Source organism: Pleurodeles waltl, chromosome 12 (genome assembly GCF_031143425.1).
Source record: "Pleurodeles waltl isolate 20211129_DDA chromosome 12, aPleWal1.hap1.20221129, whole genome shotgun sequence".
In the NCBI taxonomy this organism is placed as follows: domain Eukaryota; kingdom Metazoa; phylum Chordata; class Amphibia; order Caudata; family Salamandridae; genus Pleurodeles; species Pleurodeles waltl.
Window position 1 is genome coordinate 221,294,423 of NC_090451.1, and position 25,633 is coordinate 221,320,055.

The following is a 25,633-nucleotide window of genomic DNA, read 5'->3' on the forward strand; positions in this document are numbered from 1 at the left end:
AGTGGCTGGGTGTGAGGCAACACTTTATAGGCTTCCTCCTCTATGGTCATCACGTGACATTACTAGTGTTGGGATTTGTAGTTTTTGTTTTTCCATGATTTTCATTGGCTGCTGTTAAAAAATAAAGCATGGAAAGAGAAGCATAATCTGAGCCTCTGGTCCTGACATAGAATTCCTGGTGGAAACTTGCAAGCTGAATCTGAAGAGGTGCCCACAGGAGAGACCCTAAATAGGCCGGAGAGGGGGATTGGCTACCCAACCAGGTATGCACCTATCAGGAGGGGTCTATGACATCACCTGCTGGCACTGGCAACCCAGAGATCTCCAGAGTGTCCCCACACCTTGGAAAACAAGATGGCTAACGCCAGGGACACACTGGAGGAGCTCTGGGCACCACCCCTGGGGTGTTGATGGACAGGGGAGTGGTCACCCCCTTTCATTTGTCCAGTTTCGTGCCAGAGCAGGGACTGGGGTTCCCTGAACCGGTGTAGACTGGCTTATGCAAGGAGGGCACCATCTGTGCCCCTCAACGCATTTCCAAAGGCTCTGGTAGGCTACCCCTCCCAAGCCTGTAATACCTATTTCCAAAGGGAGAGGGGGTAACACCCTCCTCCCAAAGGAAATGCTTTGTTCTGCCTTCCTGGGACTGAGCTGCTCAGACCCCAGGAAGGCAGAACCCTGTCTGTGAGGTGGCAGCAGCTGTAGCTGCGGTCCAAGCCTCAGAGAGCTGGTTTAGCAGTACTATGAATCCACGGTGGGGCCCCCAGGATGTATGGGATTGCCCCCAATACCAGATTTGGAATGAGGAGACAATCCATGATCTTAGACACCTTACATGGCCATATTCGGAGTTACCATTCTGAATCTATATACAGGTATTGACCTATATTTAGTGCACATGTGTAATGGTGTCCCCGCACTCATGAAGTCTGGGGATTTGGCCCTGGACAGCGTGGGGGCACCTTTGCTAGTGCAAGGGTGCCCTCACACTTAGTAACTTTGCACCTAGCCTTCAGTAAATGAAGGTTATACATATAGGTGACTTATAAGTTGTGAAATAGCTGTGAAATAGTGTAGTGTCAGTCCTGTGAAAGTGTTTGTGTGAGCTCCTTATGGGTAGCAAAAGAAATGCTACAGCCCATAAGGATCTCCTGGAACCCCAATGCCCTGGGTACCTAGGTACCATATACTAGTGACTTATAAGTGGGGTCCAGTGTGACAATTGGAATTGGTAAATGAAGTCACTAAAATATAGTGACTAATTTGGAAGCAGAGCGAGCATAAACACTGAAGTTCTGGTTAGCAGAACTACAGTGACACAGTTAAGCACTACTGTCAACACACACATTAGGCCACAGACTATGAGCACCGGGGTCCTGGCTAGCAGGATCCCAGTGAAATAGGCAAAACACACTGACAAATAGGGTTTTCACTATGAGTACTGGGGTCCTGGCTAGCAGGATCCCAGTGAGACAGTAAAAACACACTGACACACACTCAGAAACAGGCCAAACGTGGGGATAACCATGCTAGAAAGATGCTACTTTCTCACAGTGAGTAATGTAACTCTGACTGGCTCGGTCATCCACATCCTAAATTCCTCCAGAAGGTAAGGTAAATTAGTTCACTCACACGCTGCTGGCTTTTCGTTGACCTGTGGCAGTATGCTCTTTGTAAAGTGCTATGAGACCGGATGGACATTTCTAACAGCACAGGTTTCTCTGCACCTATTATCTACAAAGAGTTGTTGCTACTTAGATATAACAGCGGCATAGCTTTGATTTGCTCTAAGAGAGCCAGATGGTTGTGTTAGCCTCGGGAGTGTCTGAGATATTCTTGATTAGTTAGAACATGGAATATTGAGGCCGTTTGTGGTACATGATGGTTGCATGGAACGTGGGTTGATGTTATGTGAGGCTTTAATCATTTTGTATACACTGCAAGTGCTCAGGTTTGTTTAATTTTTAGGAAGGCATGTGAAAACATTGGCATACGAACACATTTGCAGTACGTAGGCCTGTGTTTTAATCCACTATAAAATACTTATCCCAGATATGCTATGACTGGAATTAGAACATTAAAATATTACAAACCTGAAAATGTGAAAAGAGACCTTGCCCATATTTAGAAATTAAGTAAAGGTTGATATTATTTGTAAGGAAGTATTCGTGTAGGGTTGAGATTTTGGAAGTCAGTATTTGTGCAGTCTGTTTTCACAAATCTTCTTATCTTGTTTCCTAATTATTATTAGATAAGTTGTAGAATGGAAACCTTTGTTGTTTTTTTGTGCGTGGACACTTGAACAGGACTTTGTACATGACAGGGCTGAAATTATTGGTGCTAGAGCGAGATGGAAGGTATCCTGAAATATTGCCTTTGTTTTTCTGGGACTTTTACAGATGAAGCGCACAGTGACAAGGCGAAAGAAAGCATTCGTGGAAAGTGTGTGCAATATCTGGACCGTGCTGAGAAGCTGAAAGATTATTTAAAGAATAAAGATAAGCAGAGCAAAAAGCCAGTTAAAGAATCTCAGAATGATAAAGGGTAAGTGAGGGTGGTTTGAACACTGTTTTCCTTGATTTTTAAATTCTGTGGGCTGATGATCAAACATTGCACTTAATCTACACAGTGTAATTTGTTTCTTAGATTCCTGTGTTGTTGTTCCACAGGAGTGACAGTGACAGTGAAGGAGAAAATCCAGAGAGGAAGAAGTTGCAGGATCAGCTGATGGGTAAGTGTTTACACACCTGACCACAATCTGATTGCATTGTAGTGATCGTGTATGAAGTTTATTTGTGAAAAGATGCAGCCCTGGACAGTCAGATCATTTACCAAGTACTCTTTCACAGACCTATTTTTGTTATTTCTTACCTCACCACTATACTGGTCTTTCCAAATAGGGCCAAACCGTCTCCATAGAGTCATTGCAGTCTTGTCAACAATGTTGATGCCCATTCCCCGTCTCAGGAATCTATTTTTATCACTAAGTCTTCCATAGTTCTTGCAGTCTCTGCTTTTTCACCAAACCTTCCCCAAATACTCTCAGCTCTGCTTCATCACCAATAGTCTCCAGTACATGCTTCATCACCACATCTTCCGAAATCCTAACCATCTGTGCTTCATAACTAAATTTGTCCCAGGTTACAGCCCAGTTCATCACATAATCTCCCTAATTCCTTGTAATGCCTGCTTATGTCATCACCAAACATTTCCGAATTCCATGTAGACTCTGCTTCATCACCAAATCCTCACAACCAGATCTTCATTACAGAATCATCCCCTACTGCATTCAGCCTCTGTTTCATTACTAAATTGATCTAGATTCCTTGAAGACACTGCTTCATCACCAAAACCTCTCCATTTCCCTCCAGCCTCTGCATCATCAGTAAACCTTTTGGAGTTTGCTCAAGTTAATGCAGTTCATTAACAAATCTTCTGTTACTTAAAGTTGTGGCTTTATCATTTTTGTACTTACTCAGTTCTTTACTGTCCTTACTTAATCACAAACCTTCATCCAGTCAGTTGGGGGGGGGGGGGTGTTTAGGGTGTGAAATGTGAACAACCCACCTCCCCCCCACCCCTCCCAATATGTGTAGTTCGGTCCAGGTTTCTCTTTTCGGTCTAGTAGTGTCTGTGGCCAGGTTTCCACTCAGATTAGCAGCCCTCATAGCACACATAAACCACCTCCCCTCACCTTGGCAGTGGTGGTTGGGAAATCTGTTTCACACACCCCCGAATCAAACAGACTAAGCTACGTCCCTACATCCAGTCCCTGCCTACTCAGTGGACATGCTTCCCTTTTCTGCATTTTTTTTCTACATTTGCCGCCACCCCCTGCCGTTTCACAACTGTTCTTTTTCATTTCGTTCTCATTCATGTAGAACTCTTGCTCCTGCTGTCTCGGTTGCATTATGTGGTGTTTTGGTGTGCCTAGTGGAACAGGCTATTTAGCGAGGTCACAATTAGGATTCCTTGAGACTTGCTTATTGGTGGCCATGTCGTCGCAAGCCATGGTCACAGTAACTAGAAAGCAGTGGTGGAACACAGTGACAGTGGAGCAGCTGGGGCAAATGAAGTGTCAGGTGGAGGCCCAGTTGCTGTTGAGTGTGACTGTGAGACACACAGTGCCTGGACAAATGACGCGTGGGACATAGGGAAAGAGATGGTGAGGGGTGAAAACATTAGTGGGAATTGAATTAACATGGTAATAGATGATGAGTAGAGTTAGTGATAGGAAGCAAGTAAGATGCAGTAATTGAAAGGGGGTAGCAGGACATAGTAATCAGGAATAGACTGGCAGCAGGAAGAGTGTTTGGACAGAGAATGAGGATCAGGACAGTGTCGGGACGCAGTGGAAAGCATGCAGGGTAGTGGTTGAGCTCTTTGCACAGGTATGAGAAGGATTTATTGAGGGTCTTGCACACCTTGGTTTGTGTGAGTCAAGATTGATGATCAAACAGGTAAGGTAGAAAAAGACTCTAAAACTTTGAGCTACAGTTTTGGGATTAGTTTAGTTCTTGTGTAGTCCTTAGTACAATGCTTTTGAGGTTTCCTCCTTTAAGTCTATGCCCAGGGCTGCTAAAATATGAGAGAAGATGGTAGGAGTGAGCAGAGGACCGCTGGGAATGTGAATTCTTACAAAATCGGATTAAAAAGGTGTGTGAATGATTTTGGGCATCTCTGTAAAGTATTCCAGAGACTAGCACCACCTATTCTACACTCCTTCTTGTGAATGTCTATTGATAGATATAATCTAACTTGTCTTTAAGCTGTCATTTTCCTTATGGAGATGTGGCCAGAAGAGCTTAACATAGTATTTTATGTGAGGTCTTAGTATTGTGTCTTTAATTCAATACAGTATAACTTATTTTGAGTTTGTTAGATTCCCTGTACCAGATCTGCCAACCTGAAAATAAAATGTGTAAGAAGGTGGTATGACTGTGGAGGGGGCGGGGCTTTGTGCTGAGCTACCTTTGACGCCCGTCTTCCCCCATGCCTTGCCCCCATTGACCTCCTTCTCCCTCCTATGAAAAAACAAAAACACGAAGGTTGCTGGGGTGCAGTTGATGTCCTGGGGTATTTTCGCACCTCTTAACGGACAACAGCTGTTTACAGCCTTCAAAAAGGAGCTTGAAATCTATGCTTTTCAGTGGTTTCCAGCTCCTCTTGGCTGCCACTGTGTGATTTCGCCTCTTCACTGGGTGACTGTGTGAAGACAGCCGAGATCGTGTGACACACAGTGGCACTGTGAGAGTTGGCATGTCTGCTTTACTCAAGATACTGTACACTCTTCCCTATTGTCATACCATTATTTTCTTTGTTGATGTCATCTGTTACAATAACTCTTTAATCTCTCTTGGTGGTAGCCTCAGTACTTTACTATTTCACCCATAATATAACACATTATTTTGCCTTTCAAAGCACATTACTCTGTAAACGGTGAAGTTAAATATGTGCTTCCCCCGGCCTATCATCCAGCTTTTTTTATGACTTTATTTTTACTCAAATATGTCTCATTGTGACATAAACTGTTCGGAATCATCCTAGATACCCAGTGATTTATAAAAAGACACATTTTGATATTTTTGCCAGAAATATACTTTGCTCTTCATGTAGTTCTCTAGTTGCACTCTACATTGTTCTGAAAGTTGGAGTGGAGAAGACAAATGACCTTCATTACCCAGGGCCTGTAGAAATCACCATTATTCACTGCTCCCCTCCCCCCCCCCCCCCCCCCCCCCAAAAAAAACTATTTAATGTTACCTATGCTCCCATTAATTTCAGTGAGGGTTGGAAGTCGGGGATTAAGGGGATTGTTGTTTTTGGGGGAGTAAAAGTCAGAGATTGGACCTGCTGTGCAGATTTCTGCATGTTCTTCCCTGCTATCCACCAAGAAACATTGCCTGCTTGAAGCAGATAAGATCTCCAGGTGGAAAACCACTAACCAGTATTATGTTCTGGTGCACCCATGTTTCACATGGGCCATTTGTTATCAGGCACTTGCATAGTGTGGCTATATATGTCCCCTCCACCTTCAAGAAGATAGGGTGCCTGCCAACATCCCAGCCATGCTTCCTCTGGGCGATTGGACTTTCATTCAGTGGGTATTTTAAACTAAGGATGGCTAATTGGGCAAAAGGAGGGGTTGGAACTTGAGGTTTGGGGTCAACTAAAGCAGACAGGAGATGGGAATGGAAAAAAGGAGGAGGGAAGACCTCAGTGACAGTAGAGTTGTTCCTTGAGGATTGGTTCATTAATGTTTTGAAGTCTGTCCACGTTTTCAGTGGAAAGAAGCAATAGGGCTCCAGGCCAGGCCCCAGATTGGGGATGCATCAAGGGCTATCATTGCTACTGTGTTTAATTGACATTGACTGTGATGCAATACTCCAACGTCCAAGTAAAACAGTGCAGCAAAAGGAATGAACTTTGATGATCTTAGTGGATTATAGGCAAATTGTGCAGAAGCAGAGAAAACAATCTGAAGCATGTTAAATACAAGCTTGGAAAATGCCTGATCAAGAACATGCTCCTCTTTGGAGCAAAACTAAAGATGATTAAACAGAGCAAAACACTTTTTCATCTCACTCTAGGCATAATGGAAGTGGCTTCACACATTGGAAAAATACACAGAACAGGCAAACGTGTGGAGTAGAAGAATGGATCACAGACAAGACCCTGACAAATGCCTAGTACGCACAGTTCAGTTGGAGTTGAAGAAGGTTGGGTTCATCGTTTGAAGTGGATAGGGCACTGATAACAAAAGACTGAGCTGAGATGAAGAAATGCCTGAATGACAAGGAGCATTTGGTGATTTACTAAAGGGTGTAGGGATTTGGTTGATGTGCAGAGGGGTTGACAGGTTTGGTAAATGCTTGGTCCCTTTTCTCCTCCTCCTAGTAAACTCTGTTTTTGTCGGGGGCTGTGCTAGAATTGTCTCGCTATCCTTTGGTGAAGGCAGGCAGATAGATCAAAGACTAATGACTCCCTACTTAGAAATATTTTTCTTATTGTTCAATCTTTGTTTTTGCTGGTGTTAGGGCTCTATTATGAGCTGAAAATCAGTGAGAACGTCTAGTAGAGCGGGTATGGCTTGTGCGATTAATGGACGAAGATTGCTAGTGTTTGTACTCTGCTTAGGTAGTATTAGTTGTTCACTATTACTTGGTGCAGTGGGGTTCTAGGAGTGTGCTGGGAACCAAGCAGAGTGTGCATCATAACTTTATGGTAACATGCATGGTCTATTTTGGATATATTTAATAATTTGCGTGTTAAGGTGGTATAATCGCCACTGTATTGAATTGCTGTGGCAAAATACTACAACGCCCATGTAAAGTAGTGCAAAAGAAGGAAGGATCGTTGATGGTGGTCTTACTGGACTATAGGTGAATTGTGCACAAGCAGACGAGATAATTTGAAGCAGTAAAATGCAAGCTTGAAAAATGCCAGGTGAGGTGCACACTGCTGTTTTCATTATAACTAAAGATGATTAAAGACATCAGTACACACTTTTTCATCTCATCAGGGACATCATGGAACTGGCTTGAAGGATCGGAAAAAAATGCAAAGGACTGGCATACTTGTGAAGAAGAATGGATCACATGAGAATACCCTCATTGAACTATATGGTGTGTGCAGTTCAGCTGATTTTTGGAGAAGGAGGAGGATATCCAATGAGGGCATCCTTTTGAGGTGGATGGGACCTTGATACAAGAGAATGAGCACAGAGATGACTAGACATGGAACATGTGGTAATTAGCTGAGGGGCCTAGAGATTAGGTTGATGTACAGATGGGGTGATGGGTTGGGTGACTGCTTGATCCCCCTTTCTCCCTCTCTTATTAAACTCCTTAGTTTTTGTTGGAGGCTATGCTAGACCTGTGTGTCTGTCCTCTGTTGGAGGCAAGCAAATTGGTCGAGGTCTAATGACTTTCTACTACTGTATAATTTTCTTATGGTTTAATCTTTGTTTTTATTAATGTTGGGATTGAGTAATGAGCTGAAATTCTGTGAGAAGTTCTAGTAGATAGAGTATGCAGTTAATGGGTGAAGATTTCTACTGTTTGCACTGTGTCTAGTTAGCATTAGATATGCACTATGGTATGGGGTAGAGCGGCTCTGTTAGTTGCCCCGCTGCAAAGACAAAGCAAAGTGTGCTTCACAACTATATGGGAGCATGAATGGTGCCTTTTCAATATATTTAATAACTTTCAGTGTGACAGGACTTAAAAACTGCCCAAAAATACTGGGTGTACTCACGAATGAAAAGATATGGGGTGCGAGTGACGCTCTTCCAGGAGACATGTCTGGATGTGGATGATATTGTGGGACTGACAAAATGATGGAGAGACAGTTTTACACATCTCCCATATTCCACATGTGCATGGGAGTGGTGATATCGATGGTCCTGAGGTATCCTTTCGGCCATATAAGCTAGGGAAAGTTTAGAAGGATAAGTATATGTTTGTAGCAGGTGTGGCTGTAGATACACATGCTGTGCATACTACTGTGCTCTAGAGTTGGACTTTGACATTACAAGTTATTTTTCTTTTTAAAAGCTTTGAGTCACAGGATGCTATGTGATTCCGCAGTTAGTACACAATGAACTTGAACACCATCTCCATCGTTAGATTTTTTTATTTTTATTTTTCTGACATCAGGTTTGAACATGTTTAGCTGTGACTCTGAGGCTGACACGTTTTCCCATAGCGACGTCTGGCCCACCTTCAGTTGATTAGTTCTGAAAAAAAGAGAACAATCAGGTTTTTCTACCTAAACTTCAACACAGAAGAATGGTTTGATGACCGGTTCCATGGTGCCTGGTTATATCTCTTTTTTTGAGTAATGAGGACTTGGCCTTAGCTAATGCTAGCAGATGGAGCACACTCCTTTCCAATTCTGCCCAGATTGTATTGCGACGTATCCACGGGCCAATCATCATGATGTCTGTACTTTTTGTCTCTCTCCTGAGCACGGGGAGTAGACTTGCAATTTCCGTCTCACCTTTCAGTGCAAAAGGATATTGTACTAGCGGGAAAAACATTGCACATGCCTAAAGATATAGCATGGGTTATTATTGTACACTCTAGACGTTTCTGGAGAACAGGACCCCCTTGAATTAGGGGAAGAGGAGTGAGGACCGTCCGGTGCACTTGCAGCCCAACACACAGCAAGCCCTAAGACAGTGTCTTTGAGCACCTCCGAGGAAGAAGAGGTACACCCGTCGGCATCGGTGGGAGCATGCACCAAGAAAACCCGCGCTGTGTGAGTAAAGACTCACCTTCATAAACAGCCTTACCCTCAGGAAGAGCACTGCTCTAGAAAGAGCCTGGCATTGAACCCAGAACCCGTCAAGAAAAAAGGTTCTAGTCCGCTGCTGCCTTTGGTCTCTGGTCAGCACCAAAATAAAGCTTCAGTGTCAAGCCAGCTACCATGGTGCATAGAGCCATGCCCCACCCCAGCAACCTTTAGGTCCAAAGAGACTGAGCTTATGCATTCAAAGCTGGCATCCGAGATTGGTCTCAAAGCCGAAACCCCTCTCGGCACCAACCTCCAAGGCTCCAGTCCCAGAGAACCACAACAGCAAGCCAGTTGCAAATATACCAGCGACAGCAGTTGTGTTTTCGTGACCTCCAGTCTAGTAAGGGATACTAGAGAGGGAGTTACAGAAGCAGCACTGGCAAAGGTGTGAGTAGAGCTGGCTCCAGAAAAGGAGCCTCCACCCCCAGTCACTTACTCGCCCACATTTTGCTCCAATCACACAACACCAGTTTGGGTGGGGCAGGGAGGATTAAAATTGAATTTCACACCACAGTGCTTCACATACCAGCACATCAGCATGCTCGCAGCCAGCAGAACCTTGTTTTCTTACATTTGTCAGTTCAAGCACTCCTTCAAAAGGGATACAGCCAGTGCCCACACACCAGTAGAAGAAGGAATTTTATTCAAGGTACTTTCTTATCCCAAAGAAGGATAGAACCTTACCAACCATTTTGAATCTCATGCCCCTCAATCCATTCATCCTGTTGAAGCACTTTTATATAGCAATCTTGCATGAAGTATTCCTGTTGCTTTGATTGGGAGACTTTGTGACGGCGTTAGGACATCTGCTTCCACAAACCCATTTGTCCTGCTATCTCCAGTACCGCAGGTTTGTGGTACGGGACTGTACTGCCAGTTCAGAGTAGTGCTCTTCAGGGTCACTTCCTTATCTCGACGACTTGCTGGTCAAGAGCAGCAACAATTCATAGCAGAGTGCTCTAACCCTTTGTAGGAAGCCTGGCTTTTCGCAGGTTGTCCTCCCACGTTTTGCCCCCATTTGAACTGGATGCTGATTTTCGACTTTGACAGTGCGCTCGGTCCCTGCTAACCAGGTTCCAGTGCCAATGTTCTTTTTCCTAAAAGAGTAAAGTGGTCTGATTGTGTACATTTGGCACACACCTTAGTACTCCTCTACTTCCCTTGTAAATGGTAGCCCTGGTACCTAGGTATGGGTACTAAAGAGGGTCCCTAAGGGCTGCAGCATGTATTTTGCCACCATAGGGGACCCCATACTAACAGCATGCAGACTGCCATCACAGGCTGCTTGACATGGTGCAAACACCACATGGCACACTCACTGTGTGCCATTCCCAAGTCATTGCATATAATGGATGTGAGTCACCCCTACAGCAGGACTTATAGCCCTAAGGCAGGGTGCATTATATTATATGTGAGCAGATATGCCCCTGTACTGTCTAGTTCAATTACTAGATGGTACAAGTGAAGAGGGAAGCCATCTTACGTATATGTCCTGCGCACTGGTCATTACAAGTCCCCCAGCTACATGATGGCTTTACTGAAACCTGTGGTGTTTAGTATCAAACATCTCCTCTTAATAAATCCATACTGATGCCAGTATTGGATTTATTAGGACATGCACCCCTAAGGCACCTTCGAGATGCCCCCTGAAACCTGCTAGTCGGATCTGGACCAGCCTGCAGCCACAGACTACTTTCAGACCCCTTGCAGGTGACAACCAGCACTCTCTGATGTCAAGAAATGGTGCCTAACTCAGATAAGGTGTTATCACCTCCTCCAGCAGGATGGCTAGTGAATTTGCATACCAAGGCCAGGGGCTTCAAAGCCCTTGTCATCTTTGAAATGCGACCCATGTTTCAGCCAGTTCTGGAGAATGCCACCCCTTGCCCTCAGACCATTTGGCACCAGGGCAGGCGGGAAATTAGCTATGCAGTAGGTGTGTTGTACTTCCATGCTTGTCACCCCCTTAAGGTGGGTTGTCTGGTGTGCTCCATGAAAAAAAAGGGTTCCACCATCTTGGTATTGGTGGAACTATGCCCATTCCCCACAGGGCGTTGTCATCTGGGGCGTGTAGTAAATCCAGGGGTAAGTAGCCCATGGGCTATTACCCTACAATCCCCACAACACTCCTAAATTCAGTATTTAGGTGGCCCCTCTAATACCATTAACTTAGATTTGCATGATTACAAAAAGGAGGACAAAGAAGAGCTGAAGAAGCAAGAACTGTGGACTAGCTGTAGACTTGGCACAAAGCCCTGCCTGCCCATATCCCAACAATTGCAAAGACCCGACTCATCCTGCAGTTGTGCATCCGCCCAGAGCCTTGAAGGACTGCCAGAAATTCTCTCAGCAGCCAGCATCTCCCTTGGAGTGGAGGAGCCATGTAGGAAGCTGGCTCTGTATATACTATATCAAAGTGAGATATAGTGTGCACAGAGTTCAGGGGTTCCCCAGAGGCTTGACAGAGGCAAACATATATAATACTATTGCTCTATTTGTGGTAGTGTGGTCGAGCAATTAGGCTTATCAGAGGGTAGTGTTAAGCATTTGTTGTACACACACACAAGCAATAGAAGAAAAACACACTCAGTGACTTAACTCCAGACCAATAGGATTTTACATCAAAAAGTATCTTTAGTTAATTTATGTCTAGAACCACATGATTCAGTTTGCAGGTAAGTATATTAAATGAAAGGTACTTTGCTTAGGTAAGTTCAGGACTTTGAATCAAATCAACAGTACATACAGTTTTCTTTAAAATGGCAAAAAGCTATTTTATAAGTCGACACAGTGCAATTTTCAACAGTTCCTGGGGGAGGAAAATAAAGTACAGTTTTTGAGGTAAGTAACAAACTTACAGATCTAGTCTCCGGGGCATAGGTAGCCCACTGTTGATGGCTCAAGGTAACCCCAAACACCCAGCACCAGCAACACAGGGCTGGTTAGGTGCAGATGTCGAACAGGAGCCAAAAAGACGTGCGCCCTATGGAGACAGGGGGTACTCTGGTTCCGGTCTGCTTGCAGGTAAGTACCCGCATTGTCAGACGGCAGTCCAGGGGGGTTTTGAGGAGCACTGGCGGGGCACCAATCCCACACCCTCAGCGGCACAGGGGCGGCTGGGGGCAAGGTGCAAACAGGGTGGTGGGTTTCCAATGAAACTCTATGAGGTCACTTACGCTCTGCAGGCAAGGCACAGGGGGGCTCCTCGGGCAAGCACCAACTGGATAGAGAGGAGGTCCGCCTGCTGGTCTTTGCTGCACCGGTAGTTGGTTTCTCTCGAGTCTGGGGGCTGCGGGTGCAGTGCTTCTCCAGGCGTTGGATATCTTTGTCTCGGGCAGTCGCGGTCAGGGGGGTCCTCGGGATTCCCTCTGCAAGCGTCGTCGTGGAGGGGTGGAGAGGTCAGCCTAAGGTGGATACTCGGGCGGAATCGCCTGGGGATCCTCTCTAGATAGTTGGCCCACCTGGACACGGGCCATGGGGGTCAGGTGCAGAGTGGTTAGGACTCACATTTGGAGTAAGATGGAAGTCCTTAGAAGCAGAGTCCTCTGTTCTTCTTTTTTAAACAATGCCGCTGTCTTTGGGAGTTCTTTGTCCTTCTAGGTGCAAGGCAGTCCTCTGTATTCAGACAGGGGCTGCTGGTCCTGCTGGATGCGTCGCTGTTGGTTTGCAGGTTCTCTGAAGCAGGAGACAGGCCGGCAGGGTTGGGGCCAAAGCAGTTTTCGTCTCCTTTTCTTCTCTGCTGGGGTTTCAGCTTAGCAGTCCTTCTTCTTGTAGGTCGGCAGGAATCTGGTGAGCTGGGTTTAGGGAGGCCCTTAAATCCTAGATTTAGGGACGTGTTAGGGGTCAGAGGGCAGTAGCCAATGGCTACTGTCCCTGAGGGTGGCTACACCCTCCTGTGCCCACTCCCTTTGGGAAGGGGGACACAGTCCTGTCCCTATCCTTCAAAACAAGATGCAGGATTCTGTGTGTGTGGGGGGGGGGGGGGGGAGAGGGAAATCACCTCAGCTCTGAACACCTTAGGCGTGGTCCTGGCTGGGGTGGTCACTCCTCTTTGTTTTCCTTAATTTTCCTGCCGGACTTGCTGCCAAAAGTGGGGCTTTGTCCGGGGGACATTGTAACCCGAGGCTTGAGCCATTGAAGGCTCACTGCCAGGTGTTACAGTTCCTGCAGGGGGAGGGGTGAAGCACCTCCACCCAGGACAGGCTTTGTTTCTGACCACAGATTGCACAAAGGCACTCACCCCATGTGGTCAAACTCATCTGAAAGTGGCAGGCTGGCACAGACCGGTCAGTCCTACACTAGCAGTTGGGCTAACATACAGGGGGCATCTCTAAGGTGCTGTCTGTGCGCATTTTTCACTAAATCTCACACTGGCATCAGTGTGGGTTTATTGTGCTGAGAAGTTTGATACCAAACTTCCCAGTATTCAGTGAAGCCATTATGGTGCTGTGGAGTTCGTAATGACAAACTCCCAGACCATATACTCAATATGGCTACACTGCACTTACAGTGTCTAAGAATGGACTTAGACACTGTAGGGGCATATTGCTCATGCAGCTATGCACTTACCTATGGTATAGTGCACCCTGCCTTAGGGCTGTAAGGCCTGCTAGAGGGGTGACTTACCTATGTCACAGGCAGTGGTTTGTGTGCATGGCACCCTGATAGGGGTGCCATATCTCCTTTGTCTTTTTCTCCCCATCAGCACACACAAGCTGCCAGGCAGAGTGTATGTACTGAGTGAGAGGTCCCCTAGGGTGGCACAATATTTGCTGCAGCCCTTAGAAACCTTAACTGGCCACAGGGTCCTTAGTACCATGGGTACCTTTTACATGGGACTTAATCTGTGTGCTAGGGCTGTGCCAATTGTGGAAGCAAAGGTACAGTTTTAGGGAAAGAACACTGGTGCTGGGGCCTGGTTAGCAGGGTCCCAGCACACTTTCAATCAAAGTTGGCATCAGCACTAGGCAAAAAGTGTGTGGGGGGTAACCATGCCAACAGTGGCTCTTTCCTACAAGCCACTTCCCTGCACCAGCAGGCACCAACCATGACTGCCTGGTTCCCCTTTTTGCTGACCATCGGGTCCACCGAGGGAGCAACTCACCAGGAAAGAGGATCCCGAGTGTCCAGGAGTGCATCGTCGTTGACCCATCCTGTCTTTGAGAAGCTGAGCCTGCTTGGAGCCTCCCTACACCAATACCGGGGGCACCACAGCCAGCTGCAGGCACCAAGGCTTGTTTATGCTCAGCCGGAACACTATTGCTGCCACAACTTATCTGCACGTCGAGGGACTTCGAGAGAGGCCAGCTCCACACTGGAAGTCGCCTTGCTGTGTTTCTTTTCCCTCTGCAGGTGCACCAAGAACCGTGAGAGCCTGTAACTCTCTGACCCTGCGTGTAGGAAGTTGGCTCTGTATACACTATTTCAAAGTAAGGAATAGTATGCACAGAGTCCAAGGGTTCCCCTTAGAGGTAAGATAGTGGCAAAAAGAGATAATTCTAATGCTCTATTTTGTGGTAGTGTGGTCGAGCAGTAGGCTTATCAAAGGAGTAGTGTTAAGCATTTGTTGTACACACACAGGCAATAAATGAGGAACACACACTCGGAGACAATTCCAGGCCAATAGGTTTTTGTAAAGAAAAATATATTTTCTTAGTTTATTTTAAGAACCACAGGTTCAAGATTTACATGTAATACTTCAAATGAAAGGTATTGCAGGTAGGTACTTTAGGAATTTTGAATTAGCAAAATAGCATATACAGTTTTCACATAAATCACATATAGCTATTTTAAAACTAGACACTTTTTCAACAGTTCCTGGGGGGAGTAAGAGTTTGTTAGTTTTTGCAGGTAAGTAAACCACCTACGGGGTTCAAGTTTGGGTCCAAGGTAGCCCACCGTTGGGGGTTCAGAGCAACCCCAAAGTTACCACACCAGCAGCTCAGGGCCGGTCATGTGCAGAGGTCAAAGTGGTGCCCAAAACGCATAGGCTTCAATGGAGAAGGGGGTGCCCCGGTTCCAGTCTGCCAGCAGGTAAGTACCCGCGTCTTCGGAGGGCAGACCAGGGGGGTTTTGTAGGGCACCGGGGGGGACACAAGTCCACACAGAAAGTACACCCTCAGCAGCACAGGGGCAGCCGGGTGCAGTGTGCAAACACGGGTCGGGTTTTCAATAGGTTTCAATGGGAGACCAAGGGGTCTCTTCAGCGATGCAGGCAAGGGGGGGCTCCTCGGGGTAGCCACCACCTGGGCAAGGGAGAGGGCCACCTGGGGGTCACTCCTGCACTGGAGTTCGGATCCTTCCGGGCCTGGGGGCTGCGGGTGCAGAGTCTTTACCAGGCGCCGGATTTTAGAAGCTGGCAGTCGCGGTCAGGGGGAGCCTCGGGATTCCCTCTGCAGGTGTCGCTGTGGGGGTACAGGGGGGGCAACTCTGGCTACTCACGGTCTCGCAGTCGACGGGGAGTCCTCCCTGAAGTGATTGTTCTCCACAAGTCGAGCTGGGGGCGTCGGGTGCAGAGTGTCAAGTCTCACGCTTCCGGCGGGAAACGCAAGTTGTTTCAAAGTTGCTTCTTTGTTTCAAAGTTGCAGTCTTTGGTGAACAGGGCCGCTGTCCTCGGGAGTTCTTGGTCCTTCTAGATGCAGGGCAGTCCTCTGAGGATTCAGAGGTCGCTGGTCCCTGGGGAGAGCGTCGCTGGAGCAGTGTCTTTAGAAGTGGGGAGACAGGCCGGTAGAGCTGGGGCCAAAGCAGTTGGTGTCTCCGTCTTCTCTGCAGGGTTTTTCAGCTTAGCAGTCCTCTTCTTCTTAGGTTGCAGGAATCTGAGTTCCTAGGTTCTGGGGAGCCCTTAAATACTAAATTTAAGGGCGTGTTTAGGTCTGGGGGGTTAGTAGCCAATGGCTACTAGCCCTGAGGGTGGCAACACCCTCTTTGTGCCTCCTCCCTGAGGGGAGGGGGGCACATCCCTAATCCTATTGGGGGAATCCTCCATCTGCAAGATGGAGGATTTCTAAAAGTCAGAGTCACCTCAGCTCAGGACACCTTAGGGGCTGTCCTGACTGGCCAGTGACTCCTCCTTGTTTTTCTCATTATCTCCTCCCGCCTTGCCACCAAAAGTGGGGCTGTGGCCGGAGGGGGCGGGCAACTCCACTAGCTGGAGTGCCCTGGGGTGCTGTAACAAAGGGGGTGAGCCTTTGAGGCTCACCGCCAGGTGTTACAGTTCCTGCAGGGGGAGGTGTGAAGCACCTCCACCCAGTACAGGCTTTGTTACTAGCCATAGAGTGACAAAGGCACTCTCCCCATGTGGCCAGCAACATGTCTGGTGTGTGGCAGGCTGCTAAAACTAGTCAGCCTACACGGATAGTCGGTTAAGGTTTCAGGGGGCACCTCTAAGATGCCCTCTGGGGTGTATGTTACAATAAAATGTACACTGGCATCAGTGTGCATTTATTGTGCTGAGAAGTTTGATACCAAACTTCCCAGTTTTCAGTGTAGCTATTATGGTGCTGTGGAGTTCGTGCATGACAGACTCCCAGACCATATACTCTTATGGCTACCCTGCACTTACAATGTCTAAGGTTTTGCTTAGACACTGTAGGGGCATAGTGCTCATGCACTTATGCCCTCACCTATGGTATAGTGCACCCTGCCTTAGGGCTGTAAGGCCTGCTAGAGGGGTGACTTATCTATACTTCATAGGCAGTGTGAGGTTGGCATGGCACTTTGAGGGGAGTGCCATGTCGACTTAGTCTTTTTATCCCCACTAGCACACACAAGCTGGCAAGCAGTGTGTCTGTGCTGAGTGGGGGGTCCCCAGGGTGGCATAAGATATGCTTCAGCCCTTAGAGACCTTCCCTGGCATTAGGGCCCTTGGTACCAGTTACAAGGGACTTACCTGGATGCCAGGGTGTGCCAATTGTGGAAACAAAAGTACAGGTTAGGGAAAGAACACTGATGCTGGGGCCTGGTTAGCAGGCCTCAGCACACTTTCAAATCAAAACTTAGCATCAGCAAAGGCAAAAAGTCAGGGGGTAACCATGCCAAGGAGGCATTTCCTTACACCCCCCCCCCCCCCCCCAAACGAAAGAGGATGAGACTAGCCTTTCCCAAGAGAGTCTTCATTTTCTAAGTGGAAGCACCTGGAAAGGCCATCTGCATTGGCATGGGCAGTCCCAGGTCTGTGTTCCACTATAAAGTCCATTCCCTGTAGGGAGATGGACCACCTCAACAGTTTTGGATTTTCACCTTTCATTTGCATCAGCCATCTGAGAGGTTTGTGGTCAGTTTGAACTACAAAGTGAGTACCAAAGAGGTATGGTCTCAGCTTCTTCAGGGACCAAACCACAGCAAAGGCCTCCCTCTCAATGGCACTCCAACGCTGCTCCCTGGGGAGTAACCTCCTGCTAATGAAAGCAACAGGCTGGTCAAGGCCATCATCATTTGTTTGGGACAAAACTGCCCCTATCCCATGTTCAGAGGCATCTGTCTGCACAATGAACTGCTTGGAGTAATCTGGAGCTTTTAGAACTGGTGCTGTGCACATTGCCTGTTTCAGGGTGTAAAGGCCTGTTGGCATTCTACAGTCCAGTTTACTTTCTTGGGCATTTTCTTGGAGGTAAGTTCTGTGAGGGCTGTCACTATGGATCCATATCCCTTCACAAACCTCCTGTAGTACCCAGTCAAGCCAAGGAATGCCCTGACTTGAGTCTGGGTTTTTGGAGCTGCCCAGTCCAGAATAGTCTGGATCTTAGGCTGGTGTGGCTGAACTTGGCCTCCACCTACAAGGTGACCCAAGTAAACCACAGTTCCCTGCCCTATCTGGCATTTGGATGCCTTGATAGAGAGGCCTGCTGACTGCAGAGCCTTCAAAACCTTCTTCAGGTGGACCAGGTGATCCTGCCAGCTGGAGCTAAAGACAGCAATATCGTCAAGATAAGCTGCACTAAAGGACTCCAAGCCAGCAAGGACTTGATTCACCAACCTCTGGAAGGTGGCAGGGGCATTCTTCAAACCAAAGGGCATAACAGTAAACTGATAATGCCCATCAGGTGTGGAGAATGCTGTCTTTTCTTTTGCTCCTGGTGCCATTTTGATTTGCCAGTACCCTGCTGTTAAGTCAAAGGTACTTAAGAATTTGGCAGCACCTAATTTGTCAATCAGTTCATCAGCCCTTGGAATGGGATGGGCATCTGTCTTGGTGACAGAATTAAGTCCTCTGTAGTCCACACAGAACCTCATCTCTCTCTTTCCATCTTTGGTGTGAGGTTTGGGGACTAAGACCACTGGGCTAGCCCAGGGGCTGTCAGAGTGCTCAATGACTCCCAATTCCAGCATCTTGTGGACTTCCACTTTGATGCTTTCCTTAACTTGATCAGACTGTCTGAATATTTTGTTTTTGACAGGCATGCTGTCTCCTGTGTTCACATCATGGGTACACAGGTGTGTCTGACCAGGGGTTAGGGAAAAGAGCTCAGCAAACTGTTGCAGGACCTTCCTACAGTCAGATTGCTGTTGGCCAGAGAGGGTGTCTGAATAGATCACTCCATCTACTGAAGCATCTTTAGGGTCTGTGGAGAGGAGATCAGGGAGAGGTTCACTCTCAGCTTCCTGGTCCTCATCTGTTACCATCAACAGATTCACATCAGCCCTGTCATGGAAGAGCTTAAGGCGGTTCACATGGATCACCCTCTTGGGGGTCCTGCTAGTGCCTAGGTCCACCAGGTAGGTGACCTGACTCTTCTTTTCTAGTACTGGGTAAGGGCCACTCCATCTGTCCTGAAGTGCCCTGGGAGCCACAGGCTCCAAAACCCAGACTTTCTGCCCTGGTTGAAATTCAACCATTGCAGCCTTTTGGTCATACAAAAACTTCTGGAGCTGTTGGCTGGCCTCAAGGTTTTTGCTTGCCTTTTCCATGTACTCTGCCATCCTTGAACGTAGGCCAAGTACATAGTCCACTATATCTTGCTTAGGCTCATGAAGAGGTCTCTCCCAGCCTTCTTTCACAAGGGCTAGTGGTCCCCTTACAGGATGGCCAAACAGAAGTTCAAAGGGTGAAAACCCTACTCCCTTCTGAGGCACCTCTCTGTAAGCGAAAAGCAGACATGGCAAGAGGACATCCCATCTCCTTTTGAGTTTTTCAGGGAGCCCCATGATCATGCCTTTCAATGTTTTGTTGAATCTCTCAACAAGACCATTGGTTTGTGGATGGTATGGTGTGGTGAATTTGTAAATCACCCCACACTCATTCCACATGTGTTTGAGGTATGCTGACATAAAGTTGGTACCTCTGTCAGACATCACCTCCTTAGGAAAACCCACTCTGGTAAAAATACCAATGAGTGCTTTGGCTACTGCAGGGGCAGTAGTCGACCTAAGGGGAATTGCTTCAGGGTATCTAGTAGCATGATCCACTACTACTAGTATGTATAGGTTCCCTGAGGCTGTGGGAGTTTCAAGTGGACCCACTATGTCCACACCCACTCTTTCAAAGGGGACCCCCACCACTGGAAGTGGAATGAGGGGGGCCCTTGGGTGTCCACCTGTCTTACCACTGGCTTGACAGGTGGCACAGGAGACACAAAACTCCTTGACCTTCTGGGACATGTTGGGCCAATAGAAGTGGTTGACTAGTCTCTCCCACGTCTTGGTCTGTCCCAAATGCCCAGCAAGAGGAATATCATGGGCTAAGGTCAGTATGAACTCCCTAAACTCCTGAGGCACTACCACTCTCCTAGTGTCACCAGGTTAGGGATCTCATGCCTCAGTGTAAAGGAGTCCATCTTCCCAATAGACCCTATGTGTTCCTGTTTTCTTTCCATTGGACTCTTCAGCAGCTTGCTGCCTAAGGCCTTCAAGAGAGGGACAGGTTTTTTGTCCCTTACAGAACTGTTCCCTTGAGGGTCCCCCTGGGCCTAGGAGCTCAACCTGATAAGGTCCTAACTCCATAGGCTCAGTTCCCTCAGAGGGTAGAACTTCTTCCTGAGAAGAGAGGTTCTCTTTTTCTTGTTGTGTTGCAACTGGTTCCCCAGTTGTCTTTCCTTTTCTCTTGGTAGGTTGGGCCCTTCTTCCAGGCTCCAACACTACTTTTTCACCCTGAGCCTTGCACTGTGCCCTTGTCTTGACACACACCAGTTCAGGGATACCCAGCATGGCTGCATGGGTTTTCAGTTCTACCTCAGCCCATGCTGAGGACTCCAGGTCATTTCCAAGCAAACAGTCTACAGGGATATTTGAGGAGACCACCACCTGTTTCAGGCCATTGACCCCTCCCCACTCTAAAGTTACCATAGCCATGGGATGTACTTTAGTCTGATTGTCAGCGTTGGTGACTGGATAAGTTTGTCCAGCCAGGTATTGACCAGGGGAAACCAGTTTCTCTGTCACCATGGTGACACTGGCACCTGTATCCCTCAGGCCTTCTACACTTGTCCCATTAATTAAGAGCTGCTGCCTGTATTTTTGCATGTCAGGGGGCCAGGCAGCCAGTGTGGCTAAATCCACCCCACCCTCAGAGACTAATGTAGCTTCAGTGTGACACCTGATTTGCTCTGGGCACACTGTTGATCCCACTTGGAGACTAGCCATTCCAGTGTTAGCTGGAGTAGAGTTAGAAGTGGAACCTTTCTTGGGACAGGCCTTGTCTCCAGTTTGGTGTCCAGGCTGATTACAGCTACGACACCAGGCCTTTTTGGGATCAAAGTTTTTACCCTTGTACCCAAAATGGGATTGTGAAGAGGTTCTGGGCCCACCCACCTGTGCAGGTTTTTGGGGGCCTGTAGAAGACTCTTTACTATTTCTCCCTTTGGATGTCTCAACACTCTTCCCCTGGGGAGGCTTTGTGACCCCTTTCTTTTGGTCACCCCCTGTGGAAGTCTTGGTCACCCTAGTCTTGACCCAATGGTCCGCCTTCTTTCCCAATTCTTGGGGAGAAATTGGCCCTAGGTCTACCAGATGCTGATGCAGTTTATCATTTGAACAATTACTTAATAGGTGTTCTTTCACAAATAAATTGTACAGCCCATCATAATCATTTACACCACTGCCTTGAATCCAACCATCCAGTGTTTTCACTGAGTAGTCCATAAAATCAACCCAGGTCTGGCTCGAGGATTTTTGAGCCCCCCTGAACCTAATTCTATACTCCTCAGTGGAGAATCCAAAGCCCTCAATCAGGGTAGCCTTCATGAGGTCATAGGATTCTGCATCTTTTCCAGAGAGTGTGAGGAGTCTATCCCTACACTTTCCAGCGAACATTTCCCAAAGGAGAGCACCCCAGTGAGATCTGTTTACTTTTCTGGTTGCACAAGCCCTCTCAAAAGCTGTGAACCATTTGGTGATGTCATCACCATCTTCATATTTAGTTACAGTCCCTTTAGGGATTTTCAACATGTCAGGAGAATCTCTGACCCTATTTATGTTGCTGCCACCATGGATGGGACCAAAACCCATCTCTTGTCTTTCCCTTTCTATGGCTAGGAGCTGTCTCTCTAAAGCCAATCTTTTGGCCATCCTGGCTAGCAGGAGGTCATCTTCACTGAGGCTATCCTCAGTGATTACAGAGGTGCTGGACCCTCCTATGAGGGAAGCAGCATCTCTGACTATCACATTTGGAGACAGGGCTTGAGGGGCCCTGATCTCCCTAATTAGGACTGGAGGGGGGGAATTCTCCTCCAAGTCACTAGCTTCATCCTCTGGGAGGTCATCCTCAGAGGGGTTGGCTTTGGCAAACTCTGCCAGCAGCTCCTGGAGCTGTACTTTGGAAGGGTTTATGCCAGCTTTGATATTTTTTAATTTGCAGAGAGACCTTAGCTGCCTCATCCTAAGATGGAGGTAAGGCGTGAGGTCGAGTTCCATCACTCTCTCTTCTGCACTAGACATTATGTTTCTAAAAGTTGGAATACTTTTTAAGAATCTAAAACTATCTCTAGAACTTAATTCAAACTTTCACAAAACTTTTAAACTCTAAAAGAAATGCTAACAGGGACTAACACAAGGCCCTAGCAGGACTTTTAAAAATTTAGAAAAATAGCTCAAATTGCAAAAATCAGTTTCTAATGACAATTTTTGGAATTTAGTTGTGTGATCAGGTATTGGCTGAGTAGTCCAGCAAATGCAAAGTCTTGTACCCCACCGCTGATCCACCAATGAAGGAAGTTGGCTCTGTATGCACTATTTCAAAGTAAGGAATAGTATGCAGAGTCCAAGGGTTCCCCTTAGAGGTAAGATAGTGGCAAAAAGAGATAATACTAATGCTCTATTTTGTGGTAGTGTGGTCGAGCAGTAGGCTTATCAAAGGAGTAGTGTTAAGCATTTGTTGTACACACACAGGCAATAAATGAGGAACACACACTCAGAGACAATTCCAGGCCAATAGGTTTTTGTAAAGAAAAATATATTTTCTTAGTTTATTTTAAGAACCACAGGTTCAAGATTTACATGTAATACTTCAAATGAAAGGTATTGCAGGTAGGTACTTTAGGAATTTTGAATTAGCAAAATAGCATATACAGTTTTCACATAAATCACATATAGCTATTTTAAAACTAGACACTTTTTCAACAGTTCCTGGGGGGAGTAAGAGTTTGTTAGTTTTTGCAGGTAAGTAAACCACCTACGGGGTTCAAGTTTGGGTCCAAGGTAGCCCACCGTTGGGGGTTCAGAGCAACCCCAAAGTTACCACACCAGCAGCTCAGGACCGGTCAGGTGCAGAGGTCAAAGTGGTGCCCAAAACGCATAGGCTTCAATGGAGAAGGAGGTGCCCCGGTTCCAGTCTGCCAGCAGGTAAGTACCCACGTCTTCGGAGGGCAGACCAGGGGGTTTTTGTAGGGCACCGGGGGGGACACAAGTCCACACAGAAAGTACACCCTCAGCAGCACGGGGGCGGCCGGGTGCAGTGTGCAAACACGGGTCGGGTTTTCAATAGGTTTCAATGGGAGACCAAGGGGTCTCTTCAGCGATGCAGGCAAGGGGGGGGGGGGCTCCTCGGGGTAGCCACCACCTGGGCAAGGGAGAGGGCCTCCTGGGGGTCACTCCTGCACTGGAGTTCCGATCCTTCAGGTCCTGGGGGCTGCGGGTGCAGAGTCTTTTCCAGGCGTCGGGATCTGGGAGTCAGGCAGTCGCGGTCAGGGGGAGCCTCGGGATTCCCTCTGCAGGCGTCGCTGTGGGGGCTCGGAGGGGGCAACTCTGGCTACTCAGTCTCGTAGTCGCCGGGGAGTCCTCCCTGAAGTGTTGTTTCTCCACAAGTCGAGCCGGGGGCGTCGGGTGCAGAGTAGCAAGTCTCACGCTTCCGGCGGGAAACGCAGTTGTCTTGAAGTTGCTTCTTTGAAACAAAGTTGCAGTCTTGGGTGAACAGAGCCGCTGTCCTCTGGAGTTTCTTTGTCCTTCTAGAGCAGGGCAGTCCTCTGAGGATTCAGAGGTCGCTGGTCCTGGGGAAAGCGTCACTGGAGCAGTGTCTTTAGAAGTGGGGAGACAGGCCGGTAGAGCTGGGGCCAAAGCAGTTGGTGTCTCCGTCTTCTCTGCAGGGTTTTTCAGCTTAGCAGTCCTCTTCCTTTTAGGTTGCAGGAATCTGAGTTCCTAGGTTCTGTGGAGCCCTTAAATACTAAATTTAAGGGCGTGTTTAGGTCTGGCGGGTAAGTAGCCAATGGCTTCCTGAGGGGAGGGGGCACATCCATAATCCTATTGGGGGAATCCTCCATCTGCAAGATGGAGGATTTCTAAAAGTTAGTGTCACCTCAGCTCGGGACACCTTAGGGGCTGTCCTGACTGCCCAGTGACTCCTCCTTGTTTTTCTCATTATCTCCTCCGGCCTTGCCGCCAAAAGTGGGGCTGTGGCCGGAGGGGGCGGGCAACTCCACTAGCTGGAGTGCCCTGGGGTGCTGTAACAAAGGGGGTGAGCCTTTGAGGCTCACCGCCAGGTGTTACAGTTCCTGCAGGGGGAGGTGTGAAGCAGCTCCACCCAGTACAGGCTTTGTTACTAGCCACAGAGTGACAAAGGCACTCTCCCCATGTGGCCAGCAACATGTCTGGTGTGTGGCAGGCTGCTAAAACTAGTCAGCCTCTGGGGTGTATGTTACAATAAAATATACACTGGCAACAGTGTGCATTTATTGTGCTGAGAGATTTGATACCAAACTTCCCAGTTTTCAGTGTAGCCATCATGGTGCTGTGGAGTTCGTGCATGACAGACTCCCAGACCATATACTCTTATGGCTACCCTGCACTTACAATGTCTAAGGTTTTGCTTAGACACTGTAGGGGCATAGTGCTCATGCACTTATGCCCTCACCTATGGTATTGTGCACCCTGCCTTAGGGCTGTAAGGCCTGCTAGAGGGGTGACTTATCTATACTTCATAGGCAGTGTGAGGTTGGCATGGACCCTGAGGGGAGTGCCATGTCGACTTAGTCTTTTTATCCCCACTAGCACACACAAGCTGGCAAGCAGTGTGTCTGTGCTGAGTGAGGGGTCCCCAGGGTGGCATAAGATATGCTGCAGCCCTTAGAGACCTTCCCTGGCATCAGGGCCCTTGGTATCAGGGGTACCAGTTACAAGGGACTTACCTGGATGCCAGGGTGTGCCAATTGTGAAAACAAAAGTACAGGTTAGGGAAAGAACACTGGTGCTGGGGCCTGATTAGCAGGCCTCAGCACACTTTCAAATCAAAACTTAGCACCAGCAAAGGCAAAAAGTCAGGGGGTAACCATGCCAAGGAGGCATTTCCTTACACTGCGGAACAAAACACCTCTGCACCCGAGCTCCCCAGCCTGGGCTCAAGTAAATCAATGGTGTGTCTGTGGTTCTGAGACCCTCATTAGCCGAGCCCCCCCTTTGGGTTCTGGCAGATTAGACCCTCAGTCCCCACCTGTAGCCTCTTTCGTACACAGTTTTTCCCATTGACTTTAGCTTGAAGCGTCCGAGGTTATCACCGCTGGAAGGACCTCTGCACCTGGACACACCAGGGTAGATAAACCTGAACTGTAGATGGATTCTAGGACCTTGTCCCCTACTTACCTCAAGTGCAGATGAACAGTCTTATAAGTCGTTTGCAGGAGACCCCATGCAGTGTATGTTTCTCACGTAGGATAACATACCTGTGTTCGAGGCTCGTGCCTCTAATCTGACAGTTGTATTTTCTGTATTTCTAAAAATCGCTAACTCAAAAAGTACTTACCTGATCCTGAAGATTTTGGCGTAAAAAATATTATAAAAATGTTATTTTTGTAAATTGGTGTTAGATTTCCTTATTGAGTGTGTCTCAACTATTGGCTTTGTGAGTTCAGCAAATGCCCAACACTCCCCTCCGATAAGCCAAAGGTTGCTCAACCACACTACCACAAATAGAGCA

At 47.5% G+C, this 25,633-nt stretch overlaps 1 protein-coding gene across 3 annotated transcripts in view; it reads left to right on the forward strand.

The window, feature by feature from the left end:
• The window catches only part of VPS4A (vacuolar protein sorting 4 homolog A), a 258,219-nt gene that overhangs the window by 36,647 nt on the left and 195,939 nt on the right, over positions 1–25,633 (forward strand). For all 3 annotated transcript variants that reach the window (XM_069216769.1, XM_069216770.1, XM_069216771.1), the window contains exons 3-4: positions 2,400–2,544; positions 2,670–2,731. In XM_069216769.1, the coding sequence (XP_069072870.1) occupies positions 2,400–2,544; positions 2,670–2,731 (207 nt within the window). The remainder of the gene's footprint in view (positions 1–2,399; positions 2,545–2,669; positions 2,732–25,633) is intronic.